This window comes from Mytilus californianus, unplaced genomic scaffold (genome assembly GCF_021869535.1).
Source record: "Mytilus californianus isolate M0D057914Y unplaced genomic scaffold, xbMytCali1.0.p SCAF_4, whole genome shotgun sequence".
Lineage (NCBI taxonomy): Eukaryota > Metazoa > Mollusca > Bivalvia > Mytilida > Mytilidae > Mytilus > Mytilus californianus.
In genome coordinates this window covers 43,691,360-43,709,537 of record NW_026262690.1, presented here as the reverse complement: position 1 = coordinate 43,709,537, position 18,178 = coordinate 43,691,360, and the positions used below count along the sequence as shown (strand labels likewise).

Genomic DNA, 18,178 nt, shown 5'->3' with positions numbered 1-18,178 from the left:
TGGTACTGTGAAAGGAGTCTGGAAAGCTGTTGTCTTTGGTTTTCATTTAAATAAGTTGAACTCCTTTTTAATAAGTCAATAAGATGTTCTGGTATTTCTTCACCAGCTGTAAAGCAATCTTCTTGTAGTGTTCTAATCTGCTCTGATTTCAAATCATGCTCAGTATATGATTCACATGTTCCTATTGTTTCCTTTTTATACAGTTTAACTTCGTCGTCACCATAGTTGACAACATTAACAAAGTGTGCTTGATCTTTTGTATTTATAATCCCAGGTATTGCTAATGTAGACTTTGCTGTTCCTGTCGTGCCCTCTATTAATCCGTATTCTGTTAAATGATTTACACCCGGTATTTCTACAGGCATCATAGTACTCGTCATTGGAGGAATTGTCATGTTGTCTTTAATTTCTACTCTGCAAATCATATTTGCCTTCCCTCCAATCCAACATTGTATTTCCTGGTTGTGGATCGTGTGTAAGACCATTCGCTGATAATTAACTTTACTTACTTCCTTAAGTAAGAAATCCTGTCCAAGTATTCCATCCTGATTTATATTACATATCATAAAATTTTGACTGAAATTTTCTAGACCAAGCTTTAGTTCTAATGTGATTGATCCAATAGCAAAAACTTTGTTGCCATTAACGTCAAATACTTCGGACTTGTTTGGCACTAAAGAACACCAAACATTTAAAGGCAATTTTTCGTAAACCTCAATAGATAATATTGACGCTGTTGAGCCACTGTCAATTAAAAAGTTGACAGGAAACCCATAGATTAACCCATTTGTATAAAACCCATTATCCCAATTATCATCTGTTTCCCCTATATGTCCTGTCCGGACATGTTTTTCTCCCTTTATATCAGGCCTTTTACCTCCTGTCACTAACTCACGACCTATTGAGCCAGCGTTCTGTCGTTTCCCTGGTTGTTATTAAAAGAGGTATTGTGTCTTTGGTTGCCCTGGAAGTTCCCTCTTGCTCTTTGGTTGTTTTTGTGTGGACAGTTCCTCATAAAATGGTCTGGTGAGTTGCAACTGTAACATCTGCCAGTATTTGCCCTCTTTGTGTCCCGATTCCCATGTCCTTGTTCCAGCTTTGCTATCCTATCTTGTAAAGCCTGCAAATTGCTCTGATAATCCTTTTCACTCATGTGTCCTTCGATGTCCTTCGACTCCACAGCTCTGATTGTTGATTTCTTTTTGTCTCCATCCCCGAGTATTGACTCATATCTTTCTATAACATCAACAGCGTCTGCTATTGTTTGACATTCCTTGTCAATACAGCGACATTTCATCTCTACAGGTATTACCTTAAACAACTGGTTTAATGCTAGAGACTCCTGCGCTGCTAAGTCAAGGTCATAGTACGCCTTTTGCGCTAATTGCCTTATGTCATCCCCCACTTCAGCTATGCTTTCCCCTGGCATGCGCCTGCGCATCTCTAACTTTGAGAGCCAACGATTTTTGTGTTTTGAACTCCCAAACCTTTGATCTAACTTTTGTGTTAGCATTTGGTATGTGCGCCTGTCGTCAGGAGACAAGCTCATGTAGTATGTCCTTGCTTGACCCCTCAAGCTAGCTGCCAAAAACAACAGTTTTGTACGATTTCCCCATTGTCCCAATTCAGCGCAGTCCTCAAAATGCGACAAGTATTCCTCCCAACAATCCTTCCCAGAGAAGGGTTCAGGTTTAAGTGTTACCTTTGGTGGGCCAATTGGTTGCATGTTATGATTACCCCTATCATTCCTATCATCAAAATCATGTCTCTGATATTCATCCCGTCCTTTAGGTCTCTGAGCTATTTCATCACCATGACCTTGTAAAGTAGATTCCCTATCAAAGTCGTCATTGTCATCAGTATGTATTTGATCCCCTTGTCCTAAGTCATCTAAATCCCTTTCCCTACGGAAATTTATTTCAGGGTCTGGGGAGTTCCTACCAGCATCAGCCATATTCTAAATAAAGACTTTTAATTTTATTTGTTGTTTCATATTTTTTTAGTTATAATTAATTTTTGTACAGTAAATCCACCACGTCGGGCTTAAACCACATTGTTAAGTTGACAGGTTATTCCAAGGTTCGTATCCTGGATGCTAATTAGAATTTTAGCATCCCACTTCTGACACCAAATTGTAAGCCACCCGAGAGTATCCTGTCCTATACTGGGCAGTTTACATACGAACACTCATAAAATGCAGTATCTGCTCCCCGGAGCACCTCAGTTTGTGTTTAAATATAGTTCCTCTGTTTGGTTAATGTATGTGTATTAAACGGCTTCCTTTGTATTTATTTGTTACTGTGCTATTTGTGTTGCTAACGGCTTTCCATAGTTTTTAATTTCGAACGAGCGTCCTCCAGCTCAAGTTGTTTTACCAGTGTAAATGCAAATACTTTTTGAATGTATCCAAGTTTGATAAAATAAAGTGATCTTTTCAATGCTAACAGTTTTATTTGCTGAATTGTTAAAAAAAATCATATAACATTATATGATTTTATATAAATAAACAATAGCGTTCAAGTGTACTGAATAATAAATCCTAAAATACATATTTGTGGTGTCCGACGTGGTGGGAGATAGCTTACTGTACAAAAGACGGCTATTTAAACTTCATTATGTTATCCTAATTCTCACCTAAAGGTTATTACTGCTTTATTTGGAAATTTATTGTTTTCTAGGTTCAAACTTGCCGCCAGCAAAACTTTGGGCTATCTGCCATTACTGAATGCTCACGCGTTTATATACTAAATTGTAAGTGTCACGTGACATACTAATCCAATGGTTACTTGTCCTTTCCGGGTAGCCGGAACTATACAAAATTACGATATTGAAAAACATAGAATTGAAATCATCTTGAGTTGTCCTATGATTGTCCTTATACATAAAATATTAAAACAAAGCTATAGCATCTAAAATATCGATAAAGAAGCTTGAAATAAACAATCGGACACCACTGCGCGCGCATTGATTTAGCAGACGATCTGCGTAAGAACATACAAAGTAAATAACATATAACATAGTTCATTACAACCATCTAAATATTTACAATATATTTGTGTCCGGCAGGGTATACTTATAAAATATTAAATGTGTGGTATTAAAAATGCAATATTAGATCAATTGTCCAGGGGACGAATTTGTATCAAAAGAGATAAAATCAACGTTTCATTCCCCACAAAATGGCAGACGGCAAAATCGCCGGTCAGTAAACAATTGCAGTTAAAGTATTTCCCTATGTATACCAGGCATATCAGACGTTTAAATATGAATATTTGGTTACCAGAAATGATCCTTAATACGGGAATTACATGATATATAGCATGAAGAAGGTAATCCATGAGTAATTACATACATTCCCTGCCGTAACACTTGTACACAAAAAAAATGTAAACAATGATAAAATCATTTCAAATTCCAGAGCTTTCACATAAAATCAGTTGCTTTACTGGATATATATCACCTTTGTACCAACATATGTACACACCTTACTTGTAAAACTATGTTTTAGCTAATGAAATGCCTCCCCCTGTAATTTATTGGCAAAAAGTGAAACTTTGGCCTGTGAAATCCATAAAAAAATAGTAAATTAATGCCATATCTTTGATTTCAAATGTAAAATGTTTCTCTAGCTCGCTGCAAGCCAAGTTACTATGCGTAAGAACACAACCGTTAAGTTTAAAAGATAATATTTGGTAAAAACTTGAATTTTGACTTGTGATCATAGTAATAAGTATAGTGGATTACTGCGACAATTGTAAAAAATCATTATAAAATATGTGTCAGTCTTGCCACAAATTAAGTATTTACTTATAAATTACACCGCACAATTTAATACCTATTTGTTTCAGTATAACATTCCCCAGTACCTTACAGTATGTTTGTGCAAATTGTCATTAGAATGCTTACGAAATCTTCCGTTATGAAATACTTTAAAATGTATTGACAGTAAATCTGTATTGTGTCAATTTCGCTTAGTTGAACTGAAGTATTGTTGGGGAACTACAGACATGCAGCACTATATTAAAGGGAAACATTGTTCCGACGAACAATTAACATTAAAAAGAAAGGTAGGACTTCCATTTGAACCCCCTTATCTGTATGAATATGCTCATTTCGTCAACAAAGGGGGTTTAAAAAGAAGAATTTCTAAATGGACAATCAGGCATCACATTGATGACTTTTTATCACATAGCATGTTTTCTTTACGATTATGAAATTTAATTGTTGTTCGATCTGGTTTGACTTTGTAATCACTTATATCCAAAGGTGTTTATCTAAATGTTGATTACATTTATTGTTTATATAATTGGTACATGTAGTAATTTAGCTATTAATTATTGTAGATAATTCCTGGGACTATAGTTATAAGATAATGATGTAAAGGGTTTAACGTGAATACGGCAACAACCCTCAGAGCTTAAACTATTATTGTTTTCCCCTTTTGTTGATATTTTTTCGAGCTTGTACTCGAGTATCGTTCGATAAAACCAATGAGTACTCAATTAGAAATTCTTCACTGAATTGACATCCCTACTTTTTTTCCCTTTCGTTTAGATTGCTGTATTAGAATATTTGGATGAAGCTTATCCAGATCCTCCATTACTGCCAAAAGATTCCTTACAAAGAGCCAAGGTATGACATTTGGAAACAATTATAAATATATGCTACTTCGTTATTGAACATTAGTATTCTGTTGACACCAATCCATTTTAAAACAAAATTCTGTGGACATATTATCAAATAAAAAAATGCATTTCTTTGTTGCTTTTAATACGACCGCAAAAAAATTTTGTGGTTGTATATTGGTATCACGTTGTCGTCGTCGTCTGAAGACAGTTGGTTTCTGGACAATAACTTTAGTATAAGTAAATAGATATCTTTGAAATTTAAACACAAGGTTTATAACCACAAAAGGAAGATCTGGATTGATTTTGGAGATTATGGTCCCAACAGTTAAGGAATTAGGGGCAAAAAAAGGGGCCCAAATAAGCATTTTTGTAGTTTCCAGACAATACCGGTAACTTGTGTTTAAGTGTATAAATCTCTCTGAAATTATACCACAATTTTCCATACCACAAAGGGATGGTTAGGATTGACTTTGGGGGGTTATGGCTCAAACCATTTAGGAATTAGGGGCAAAAAAAGGGGAAAAACAAGGGTTTCCTGGTTAATGGACTTTTTTTAAAGCAGTGTAAGGGAGGTAATCCAATCACATTTAATATACAATGTTGTATATGTGTTGGATTACCTCCCTTACACTGCTTGTAAATTATGTATAAAAATGCTGTATTGTCTTGAGGTGATTAGCTGTCAATTTATTTTTAAATGTTACGGTAATTAATATTAATTTTAGCCTTGAATATGTATGTCATTTTCTATTTTAAGACTTTTATGATGTATTTTAATGGGTAATTATGGTTGCAAACTCCATTACAAATTTGAATTTAGATTATGACCTTATCTTGAGGAAAAGATTTTTTTTTCAGAAAAGGGAAAAGGGGGAATTGAAAAACAAAATTTGGGGGGGGGGGGCAATTTTTTCTCATTTCAGATTTCAGAAATTAAAAAGAAAATTTCTTCAAATATTATTTTTTTTGCATAAAAGAAATGGGGGGGGGGGGGGGGGGGGGGCAATACGCAACAGCATAGTGTATTGCACAAAAGCATAAATTGAATATAAATTCAAATCCTATTTCCAATTCTAAGTTCTTTGACTACAGTTATTCTGTGTCAGAAACCTATTTTGTGTCAGATATTTAATTACAATCCAAATTCAGACCTGTATCAAGCGCGAATATTGTGTCCATTTTTGCCCCAACTGTTCAGGGTTGGACCTCTGTGGTCGTATCCAGCTGCGCTCAGCGAAATATTTATTATGTTCATGCTATATATACATTTATAGTTCTATTTCTCAAATTTTTAATTGGCTATCTTCATAATTATAATTGCTACACATACCATTTTATTCGATATTCAGATGCAGTTTAATGTGTTCTAAACAAAATTGCATCATAATCCAAATATCGTCTAATTATGTAAACATTTTACCTGTGTCGTCAAAGCAAAAGCAGGTCTAGTAACTGCTCAACTCCCTCGGTCCATCAGAAAGACATTAGGTTGGATTCTATGAAAGGGAATGATTTATATTTGATCTGCAGTTTGATAATGCTGTGCAACCACTTCCTATTTGCCGACCATTTGAAATTTTACAACACTCATTGTACAAGGAAATCATCACATGTTTTGGGGGTCTTTAAAGAAATGGGAATGATCAGTTATGTTTCAGTATACATGTTACCTCAACAATTGCATGCTGCGATGCAGGTCAAGCCCCGGTATTGATATTGTTCCTTAAAGAAGCAGCATCTATGGGTTTCACCAAAAAAATGTTTGACAGTTTTTTCAAGAATATAGTACATTGTGTTTTGGGGCAAGTCTTGACATCTTTTTCGCAATAATTTACTTTTCATTTAATAATGACGTGAGTGCACATTCTGGCATAATTAATGAGCTCTGGTCTAACAGATGACAAAAAAAAAAAAGAATTTTTCTCTTAATTACAATAATAAGAGTCCTGAAAATGACACGAAACATATTTTTTCTATGATATCTATAAAGTTACTGCATTTTTACGACTTCAAAAAATTCATGAATTTTGTAGATACTGCTTCTTTGAGTAAATTTCTTTATGTTGATTATTTTGTAGGTAAGGGAGATAACTGAAACAATTTGTTCTGGAATTCAGCCACTACAGAACTTAGTTGTTCTTCAGAAAATTGGAGACGAGAAGAAGAACGAATGGGGACATTTTTGGATAAACAAAGGATTTGTAGGTGAATACAACATACATTTTTATATACATCGTCATTGGATACTTATATTCATTACATACTGTTTTCACTGAATATATTCTGAAATTGTCTTTTGTAGATCATAGAACACAAGCTACATTACCTTTTTGTAAATTCTGTTACATTAAGCATTTCCGATTTATAGCTTACAACTGAAGAAGAATACTAATTGTTCAGGTTTCTACCAGACAATAAAACTTGTATCAATGATTTTATTTTATTTGACTATACATAGTTTGTAATGCTGTTTGTTTTTCCACTTATAGCTTTGGAGAAATTACTAGATAAAACTGCAGGGAAATATTGTTTAGGGGACCAAGTAACCATGGCAGATTTATGTTTAGTGCCACAAGTTGGTAATGCATTAAGGTAAAGTTTGTCAAAATGAATAAAGCCAGTATTTATATTGCTATATATATGTACAGTTATGAGAACTCATGATCCTACATCCTGTTGATACTATTTACTTATATTTTGGCCTTGCACAAGGTCATACGTTTCTCAGACTTTTGATGATGTCTTTACACTAAATCCGTTGGATATACACTGATTGATACTTTAGTCTAGGAGAATGTGATTTATTTATTAGTTGGTTTTGAACTATCTTTCAGTTACTGTGAGTACTCTTATATCAGTGCTTCATGTTAATTGTTTTTGTGTTAGTGTTTTTTTCTTCATACCAATTTATTGAGTTAAGCCAAATGCAACTGATTTTTACAATTTGTTCTTAAGTTGTGTTGTTACACCACTGTCCCAGGTAAGGGGGAAGGTTGAGAGCTCACAAACATCTTTAGCCATTCACATTGTATATGTACCTGTCCCAGGTCAGGAGCCTATAGTTCAGTGGTTGTAGTTGGTTTATGTCTATTATTTTTGTAGTTTGTAAATTGTTTTGTTTAAAATTATATATTTTCCTCTGCAGTTATAAAGATTTCATAACCTAAACCATGTATTGCTCCTATAGTTATCTCATATTTGAATTTTAACAAATGAATCTTGTCAGCCAACAAAAAAGGAAGCTGTTATTAAAAGGTCTTCACCACATTTATTTTTCTGTATGTTTTTCTGTCTGTTCATAAAAAAAAAATTGTCGATACAAAATATTCTACAGGAACAAAACATGATAAAATAGCTTTACGCCATGTGTTTTTATGCAGCTTGATATTTATTTTTTGATCAGAATGACTTTTGAAGATCATATTAACAGTACATGGACTTTATAATTTTGCCCATGGGGATATCACTATATGTTGCATGGGATATAGATTATAATTGTACTTGGCATAAAAAAGGATAGACATGCTTGGCAATTCTTTTATTTTTAATTGTTTTTAAATGTCATACAAGTAAATATTATACTCTTAGACATTGTTAAGTTATTTCTTATTAGTAAATTTTGCATTTGAAGGTATATACTTTTCAAGTATTATTTATGGAAATTCAGAATATTTAGGTTTTTATCTCACATATATGGCATGCCTGAAAAAGGATGATTTGTTTGTTATAATGGTAAGTGATTTCTCAATGTATCTCTTTTCAGATTTAATGTAGATATGTCAATGTTCCCTTTGATATCAAAGATCAATGAAGAATTATCTAAACTGGAAGCATTTAAAAAAGCTCATCCGTTTGCACAACCAGACTGTCCAGAAGATCTTAGACAGAAATAAAAAGGTAACTGCAGTCAAAATTTTTATGGTATAAATTTTGTTATAAATCCTTAGTAGACTGAATGTGGACAAGGAATATGAATTTTAAGAAGGCAGATGTAGAACATAAAAGTTATGAGTTTCCACCATTTTTATACGACCGCAAAAAATTTTTGGGGTCGTATATTGGTATGACGTAGGCATCGTCGTTGTCGTCCGAAGACACATTGGTTTCACACTCTAACTTTAGTTTAAATGAATGGATCTCTATGAAATTTTACCATAAGGTTCAATACCACAAAAGGAAGGTTGGGATTGATTTTGGGGGTTATGGTACCAACAGTTAAGGAATTAGGGGCCAAAAAGGGGCCAAAAATAAGCATTTTCTAGTTTCCAGACAATAACTTGTGGAACGGTGTATGGATCTCACTGAAATTATACCACAAGTTTCCATACCACAAAGGGATGGTTAGGATTTGCTTTGGGGGGTTATGGCTCAAACCGTTTAGGAATTAGGGGCAAAAAAGGGGGGGAAAACAAGGTTGTCCTGGTTAATGGACAAATACTTTAGTACAAAACATAATTTAAAGCTGTGTAAGGGAGATAAATCAAATACAATATTTGAATTACCTCCCTTACACTGCTTTTAAATTATGTATAAAGTAATAGTTAACGAACAAGTAAGACAATTTAAAACAGTGTAAGGGAGGTAATCCAAATTCAATGTTTTGATTACTTCCCTTACACTGCTTTTAAATTATGTTTAAAGAAATGCATATTTATAAAGAAAGACCAGTAAAAATATCTGCAAATGTTGCATCTTTTTTTTTTTACAAAAAAATCCATATGAAAGATTTGACACCATATTTTAAATTCTATTATAAAATAGATTAAGTTAGCACTATGGTAAATTTAAATGGGTAATTGGAAATTTGAATTGCGATTATGACCATATCTTGAGGGAAAGAATTTTTTTGGGGGAAAAGGGGGGGGGGGGTAAAAAGAAATTGTGGGGGGTCAATTTTTTCTCATTTCAGATTTCAGAAATTAAAAAGAATTATTCTTCAAATATTATTTTTTTTTCAAATTTCAAATATTAAAAAATTTCAAGAAGTAATCTTTAATTGCACAGTATGGCGCATTAGATTTGTAAAATCTTTGACCACATTTATTTATTTGTTATGCCGAATCTAACCATGTATTTAGATTTTTAATTTTGGGTCCAGTTTTCAAATTGGTCTACATTAAGGTCCAAAGGGTCCAAAATTAAACTTAGTTTGATTTTAACAAAAATTTAATATATGGTGTTCTTTGATATGCTGAATCTAAACATGTATTTAGATTTTTGATTTTGGGCCCAGTTTTCAAGTTGGTCCAAATTTGGGTCCAAAATTAAACTTTGTTTGATTTCAACAAAAATTGAATATATGGGGTTCTTTGATATGCTGAATCTAACCATGTATTTAGATTTTTTATTTGTGGGCCGCTATCAAATTGATTCATATTGAGGTCAAAAGGGTCCAAAATTAAACTTTGTTTGATTTCATCAAAATTGAATTATTGGGGTTCTTTGATATGCCAAATCTAACCGTGTATTTAGATTTTTAATTTTGGGTCCCGTTTTTTAAATTGGTCTACATTAAGGTCCAAAGGGTCCAAAATTAAACTTAGTTTGATTTTAACTAAAATTGAATTCTTGGGGTTCTTTGATATGCTGAATCTAAACATGTGTTTCGATTTTTGATTATGGGCCCAATTTTCAAGTTGGTCCAAGTTGGGGTCCAAAATTAAACTTTGTTTGATTTCAACAAAAATTGAATATATGGGGTTCTTTGATATGCTGATTCTAACCATGTATTTTGATTTTTGGGCCCCATTATCAACTTGGTCCACATTGAGGTCAAAAGGGTCCAAAATTAAACTTTGTTTGATTTCATCAAAAATTGAATTCTTTGGATTCTTTGATGTGCTGAATCTAACCATGTATTTAGATTTTGGATATTGGACCATAATAGGTAAATTAAAATTTTTTAAGTTCTTAGACCACATTCATTCTGTGTCAGAAACCTATGCTGTGTCAAATATTTAATCACAATCCAAATTCAGAGCTGTATCAAGCTTGAATGTTGTGTCCATACTTGTCCCAACTGTTCAGGGTTCGACCTCTGCGGTTGTATCAAGCTGCGCCCAGCGGAGCATTTTATTATTTTTGTGAAAGATGGATGAATTATGGTGTATGGTTGCCTATCTCTCCATCCAATCATTTATTCCAAAGAATAGCTTTAACAAATTTACCCAATGTTAAGTTTCAAGAAGACTAGTGACTAGTTTTGATTTCTTTCTAATCAGTTGTTCCAGAGTTATGGAACTTAATACTAAAAAAATAGTCTTTTATGTGGTTTCACAAATCCTTATGGAATTTTTACACAAAGTTAGATTTTATAAACACTAGGTAAGGTTTGATTTTTAGAATAATTAGATTGTCATTCCTGAGTCATGATTAACAAGGTTATTTATAGATCTGAGGATAACCCAAAACTGCTTTCACCAAATCAATATGTTAACAATATGTAAAAAAAAAAATTTAAATAATAAGTAAGCTCACTTTTGATTTTGAACCTTTTCAGGTTTTCAGTATTTTAAAACAAGTTATATTCTATTTGATATTTATCTTTAAAAGAAGACTGACATTTTATTTTATTTTTCAGCAACAGATTTAATGGGGAAAAAACTTCAAGTAGCCAAATACATGTTGGATGGACAGCTGGACACTGTTCAGACATTTTATTACCAGTTTTATGGCAGCTATATAATGATCTAATGTATTTTCTTGTATTATAATTTTGACTATGAATCTCAGTTGTCTCTTCTTTTATACTTGCATACCCAAAATTATTGCCTTAAAATGATTGCCTTTTTTCTAGAGTTTATTTTGATAATTTAAATTCAGACACATGCAGTTTAAACATATTGATGTTGAGTTTAACAGTGTGTAATGATCAGGAGAAAATAAATATCTCCTTGCCTTATCAAAGCATTTACAGTAGAGACACAATTATGTTTTTTCTGGACTGATTGGAATTTTTTAGTTGAGTAGAACAAGTTTACATGTATTTTTAACCAGAAAGGCTTGATGTTATGGTATAGAAGTTTACAGTAAGAATTATTATATTTTTTTAGTAAAAGCTTGTGATATGATCAACTGCTTTAAAATAAAACATATTTAAAGAAATGTAATTATGTTTGTTTAATGTTTTCAGCCCTCCAGGGCATGGTTTGATTATATACTTGCCTGAAGACTTGTGGTCACACTGTATTGCTTTTGTTCCCTATTCCATGTCATCTTTTGTTGGATTTAGTTCAAATTTGGTATGGTGGCATGGTATAGTATGAAAATGAACTTATCCTTTCAATTTTTCGTCTTTGGCTTTGTAAACACAGCAATGTTCTAATTCCAACAAAACATCATGTACATGTGCTGGACATCAGTTTAATTTGCCATGTCCGTTGTATTTTGAACAATGCTAGTGATAAAAATCGACATTTCTATGGGAGTTAAAGAAATTAAAAGTCTTTCAATAACAAAATATGTCTACATGAATGAATATCTAGGTACCAATGCTCATGAACCAATCTTTAAAGTGTTGCAGTGAATTGAAGATTACTGCTCCATGTTGAGCCTCACTGTGACTTAGAAATGAAGCAGAAATAAAAGTGCTGTTCTGCTGCCTTTTTTTATGTGTGTAGGAATTTTATGTCATGAATTGATACAAAATATCATTTCTGATCTATTAAGACTTGTGTACTAGACCTACAAAGAACATTTTGATTTCTGAAAACCCTTTTTACAAGCATTCACTTCTTAGATCATCTTTATGCATATCTAATATTTAGACACCAGTCAGTCTTTGATGTGTAGGGATTTTTTTTGTCCCATGGCATAATGCATAACTCCAAAAATTGCCAAGTGCTACAGTTTCTTGGCTTAAATGATTTTATATTTGGTCTGCAGCTTGATAATGTTGAGTTGTAGCATGTAACCAGTTTTTATGCCCCTGCCGTAGCGAAGGGGGCATTAAGTTTTACCCTTGTCCATCTGTACGTCCGTATGTATGTCCGTCCGTACGTCCCATAGTTGGTTTCTGTTCTACAACTTTAGTTTGCCTAAACCAAATGTTATGAAACTTATACACAATGCTTATTACCACAAAACACAGATCAAGTTTGAATTTTGGTGGCATCACTTTAACCATTCTAGAGTTATGCCCCTTTACAAATGGAAAAAGCAATTTTTCCTTTCCGTTCTCTAACTTAAGTTTGCCTCAACCAAATGTTATGAAACTTATACACAATACTTATTACTACAAAAGTCAGATCAAGTACAAATTTTGGTAGCGTCACTTTTACTGTTATTCAGTTATGTCCCTTTATAACTTAATATGATATGCAAGCAGGGTCATCATCTGTGTCCCATGGACACATTCCTCATTTATTATAATCATCAGTGCTGCCACTTCCTGTTTGCTGATGTTTGAAATTTTACAACACTCATTGTACAAGTGAAATGTTCATCAAGCTTTTCTTGGCTTCAAAGTTCTATGAAAGGGAATGATTCAATATATTTGCAGATAGTTTGAAATTTTACAAGGTCTTTCCTACTGACAGACAGAGTTGAGCAGTTACTAGATCTGTTTTCCATGTTGATGACACAGGTTAAAAACAACACAGAAAATAGTTGATATATGGATATTTTCAGTCCAATTGGCATCAAACCATGCAAAATTGATGAAGATTTTTGTTTGATTCCTCTGATTTACAGATAATGTGTGAGAAAAGGATGATATTTTGATCAGCATAAAAACAGATCATCTCAACTTAACAAGAACAAGGACACCATGCTTGCTCACTGTCTCACGTTATATTTCTATGTTCAGTGAACGAGGAGTCAAAACCTTAAAGTGTGATATTATTTTAAAAAATTCACATCATAATGAACCCATGTTACAAATTTCAAGTTACTATTACCATAACTTCAAGATAAAATACTGTAACATTTATTTAACTACATACACACTATCACATTTCCATGTTCAGTGAACTATGAAATCTGGGTCAAAACCCTAATTTGGCATATTTTTAGAGTACACACCATAATATACATAAATAAATGTGGATAGTGTCCACATGTAAACACAGATGATGCCCCCGCTTGCATATCATATAAGTATAAAGGGACATAACTGAAGAACGGTAAAAGTGACACTCCCCAAATTTGAACTTGATCTGAGTTTTGTGGAAATAAGCATTGTGTGTAAGTCTCATAACATTTGGTTGAGGCTAACTTAAGTAGAGAACAGAAACTAAAAATCCAGCAATTTTTCTATTTGTAAACATGCATAACTCTAGAACGGTTGTGTATAAGCTTTATTACATTTGGTTGAGACAAACTAAAGTTAGAGAACGGAAACGAAAAATTCAGCAATTTTTATGTTTATAAAGGGACATAACTCAAGAATGGTAAAAGTGTCGCCACCAAATTTTCGTACTTAATCTGTATTATGTAGTAATAAGCATTGTGTATAAGTTTCATAACATTTGGTTGAGGCAAGCTAAAGTTGGAAAACGGAAACAAAAAATTTGTACTTGATCTTAGTTTTGTGGTAATGAATATTGTGTATAGGTTTCATAATGTTTGGTTGGGGCAAACTTAAGTTACAGAATGGAAACTAAAAATTTTGCAATCTTTCGATTTATACAGGGGCATAAATCAAGAATGGTTAAAGTGACACTACCCAAATTCAACTTGATCTGTGTTTTTTTATCAGTGGAAGTCAAAATTAAACATTGCATTGTATAAAGCATTGATTGTAGTTGATTCGACTATAATCATGAACAAAGGAAGATAACTCCAATTTTAAAAATTACTTGATATTTAGAAAAAAATAAAAATTTTGCAATTTGTCCATTTATAAAGGGGCATAACTATAGAACGGTAAAAGTGAAGCCACCAAAATTCAAACTTGATCTGTGTTTTGCGGTAATAAGCATTGTGTATAAGTTTCATAACATTTGGTTGAGGCAAACTTAAGTTAGAGAACGGAAACTAAAAATTTTGCAATTTTTCCATTTATAAAGGGCATTACTCTAGAACGATTAAAGTGACGCCACCAAAATTCATACTTGATCTGTGTTTTGTAGTAATAAGCAATGTGTATAAGTTTCATAACGTTTGGTTGAGGCAAACTCAAGTTGGAGAACGGAAACCAATTTTGGGACGTACGTACGTACAGACGGACAAGGATAAAACTTAATGCCCCCACCACTATGGCGGGGGCATAAAAACTTCTATGTCATTTGGTCTATTGTGGAGAGTTGTCTCATTGGCAATCATACCACATCTTATTTTTATATGTGTAACAAGTTTCAAATTGATATGACCAAATAACTTAAACCTAGTACTGGACTGAATGACTAACGGATGGTCAACCAGACCAGAGAAATTAATATCCTTACATTAACTTGGATGGAAAATTGGTATTTGCTGCTAGGGTGCTAAGCATACAGCATGTTAAAAATCTGGCTCAACAAGAACGTCTAGTACAAAGCAGAGTATCAATTATATCATATTTATATAATTTTGTCTAGAATTGGCATGTACCGGTATAGCATTCCTCAACTGATAATTCAAAGTATTGGAATATAGTGTCAGACAGATTCAAAAATTTGTAAGGAGTTCCGTGGAACCCTTCGTCTCGCCTAAGATTGCTGCTGTCAGTGTAAAAGTGTACTGTTGACTTAAAAATGAGTCCATTTATCAGTAAAAATACAGAATTAAAAAAAAAATCAAACTTTTTCTTTAGATGCTATTTCTTGGTCTGGAAGATTAGCTTCTGTCAAAGTTTCATAACAAATCCATGAAGGTTTACAAACTCATGTCAAAAAAATGTCCCAGACTGTTTGTAAATGTTAACTGTTGAAACTAAGTCCATCTATCAGAAAAATACTGATGAAAATATATTTTCAAAAGTTTGCTTCAGACATTATATCTTAATCATAAAAAAGCTTCTGCCAAAGTATTTGATGCGCAACACACTTTTAACTCCAGACTGTATCTACTTGTAAACTGTAAAAATAAAAGTAAGTCCATTTATCAGTAAAAAATGGAAAAATGAAAATAAATATTTTCAAAATTTTGCTCTGAATACGGTATTTTGGTCATAAAAACAAGCTTCTGTCCAAATTTCTTAAAATTTCACGACGGTTTGACTGATGCCTTAAAAAAAACTTTAACAACAGACTGAACCTACATGTTGAAGCCGCCGACGCCGGAATCTAGGATCGTTGTCTCGCTTTTGGACTAACAAAGTAAGTGCAATATAGCTCCAACTAGGATATATTTGAAAACAGGCTATCTGTTGAATTTATTAACACCTAATAGTCTTGTGTTTGTCAATGTTGGTATTTAATTATTTTTTTTAAAACCTTACAACCACCTCAAGATCTCTAAATTGGTGAAATTCCATTCCTAGTTGCCGTCTCGTTGATGTCACCCACCCCGTTTTCCCTGTTTAATTCAGGAACACTTTATAGTCTTGTGCCATTTAGAGCTTGTAAAACAATGTTGGTACTTCACTTTTTAACCCTTATTACAGCCCTCAGATGTTTAAGATTAGTGAATTTGAATTTCAGGTATGCTATCTCATTGATACCCCTTGGTTGAATTCATTGATGTCTCATTGATGTCATTCCCCTTTTCCATGATTAATTCATAAACACTTAGTCTTCCTAACAATGTGGACACATGCCTATCTTTTTAAACCTCATTTCAAACATCTCCTTGCAACAACTTCCAGTTATCTGCTTTGAAGAAATTGCATTCTTATGTTGTTGTCTCATTGATGTCCCCATCTTGCTATATTCCTAATCAAACAATTAACTATAATCATTGACAATTATTTTAATGAAAACATAATAGATAGTACTGTCATTCATCCAAACATAAGAACAAAATCATTTAGGCATCTTACAAAAACAGCTGAAAAAATGGAAAATATATCTAGATATATATGATAGTAATTTCTTCTTACACAAGTGAACAGAACACTGAAAAAGCAGGGAATTTCTTAAAAGCAAACCTATCAAAACTCATCTTCATGTCTCGAGCAATAGGATTAAAATACCGATCCTGTTTGCAAGATCAGAAAACGCTCGTTTTACTTTTTGTTCCAGTTACTATTACAACAGTCAATTAAATTTCAATCTTACAAATTTTTGAAGATGTGCATTAATCTGACAAAACTAGAGGGTCTTGAATTGATTGATTGGTGTTAACGCCACTTTCAACACTATTGTGCTATATCGTGGCAGTCAGTTTTTATTGGTGGAGGAAGCCAGAGTGCCCAGAGAGTACCACCAACCTTCGGTAGGAAAACTGACAATCCTAGTCAATTCAGATTGGAGTCAAGTGCACCTGCCCTGTGCAGGATTCGAACTTACAACCTCAGGCTAGTGATACAGTAGTTCCACTACTTAGACCACTCGGCCACCGAGGCCCCTAGAAGTTCTTGAAAGTTCTTTAAAACAGAAAGCAAAACGGAGTGATTTCAGATCCTAGTTATCAAAGCTTACACACAGGATTTGAATTTTAATCAGATTGTGTCTGAGCTCTGTGTTTCCTAGGCCTTCATTTGGTACAAATCTAGTCTGATTTTGTCAAATTTCATCAAAATCTCTTCTTTGGCCTATTTGGGTTGTAAATAATTTAAAAGAAAACCTCCACAAAAATAGTTCTATTTCACTTTCCTACTTCTTATCATCAACCCAAAACATTTTTTTATCTTCAAACAATGGACATTATATTCAGGGTCAATTATGGCCCTTTCAGAACGCTCCTTTTAAAAAAAAAAAAACATATTTTGAAAATTGGGAACAATTTGTTTGAAAGGCGTATTTATCAAGATAAAATTCACATAAAAAATATGAAATTTCTATTCATAAATACAAAATACAGGTTTTACATGATTTTCAATAAAGCTCTACATTTTTAAGCTACTACATGTAACTGAATGTTTCATAAAAATATTAATGAAATGTACAATGAAACTGATACATTTATGAAAAACACATAAAAATGAAAAATATAATGATAATTCATTTTGAAATAGATGGGAATAAACAGAAATAAAATATACTGTTTAATCTCTACTAATAACCGATTTCCAAGTAAATCCATTTGCCCTTTACACTGTGAACTGTCTCATGGTATATCAACTTTGCAATTCAAACAAACATGTTGCTGTAGTTAAGAATTATAAACTTAAGGCATACATATTATTAGCATTCCTTTTAAAATCTTCATTCTTTCTTCCTTTTTTGGGATGCACAGGATTTTTTTCGAAGGTGAAACTTGAAAAATGTCCACAATATATATTGAAAATGCTTACAAGGAATTGAATTTAGAAGACTGAATATGTTTGTAAATCAACAATGTTACAATAGTGATTAGGAAAAATGATAATCAATAGTTAATACTACTGTCTCCTCTTCTAATGTCATATTTGAACAGGGAATCTAGTAAAAAGATACCATGCCTCAGCTTCCATAGAATATCAGGTTTTAAAATAACAAGAAGTCTTGAACTGTTCTAAGTCAAATCAGATCAAAACCAATCTCTACTTA

The 18,178-nt window shown here is 32.9% G+C and overlaps 1 protein-coding gene across 3 annotated transcripts in view; it reads left to right on the top strand.

Moving 5' to 3' along the window:
* LOC127698358 (maleylacetoacetate isomerase-like) overlaps positions 1-11,737 on the top strand; it is a 31,384-nt gene extending 19,647 nt beyond the window's left edge. For all 3 annotated transcript variants that reach the window (XM_052201775.1, XM_052201773.1, XM_052201772.1), the window contains exons 5-9: positions 4,555-4,632; positions 6,707-6,833; positions 7,118-7,220; positions 8,392-8,525; positions 11,209-11,737. In XM_052201775.1, the coding sequence (XP_052057735.1) occupies positions 4,555-4,632; positions 6,707-6,833; positions 7,118-7,220; positions 8,392-8,521 (438 nt within the window). In that variant the 3' untranslated portion in view covers positions 8,522-8,525; positions 11,209-11,737. The remainder of the gene's footprint in view (positions 1-4,554; positions 4,633-6,706; positions 6,834-7,117; positions 7,221-8,391; positions 8,526-11,208) is intronic.
* Positions 11,738-18,178: the final 6,441 nt, after the last annotated feature.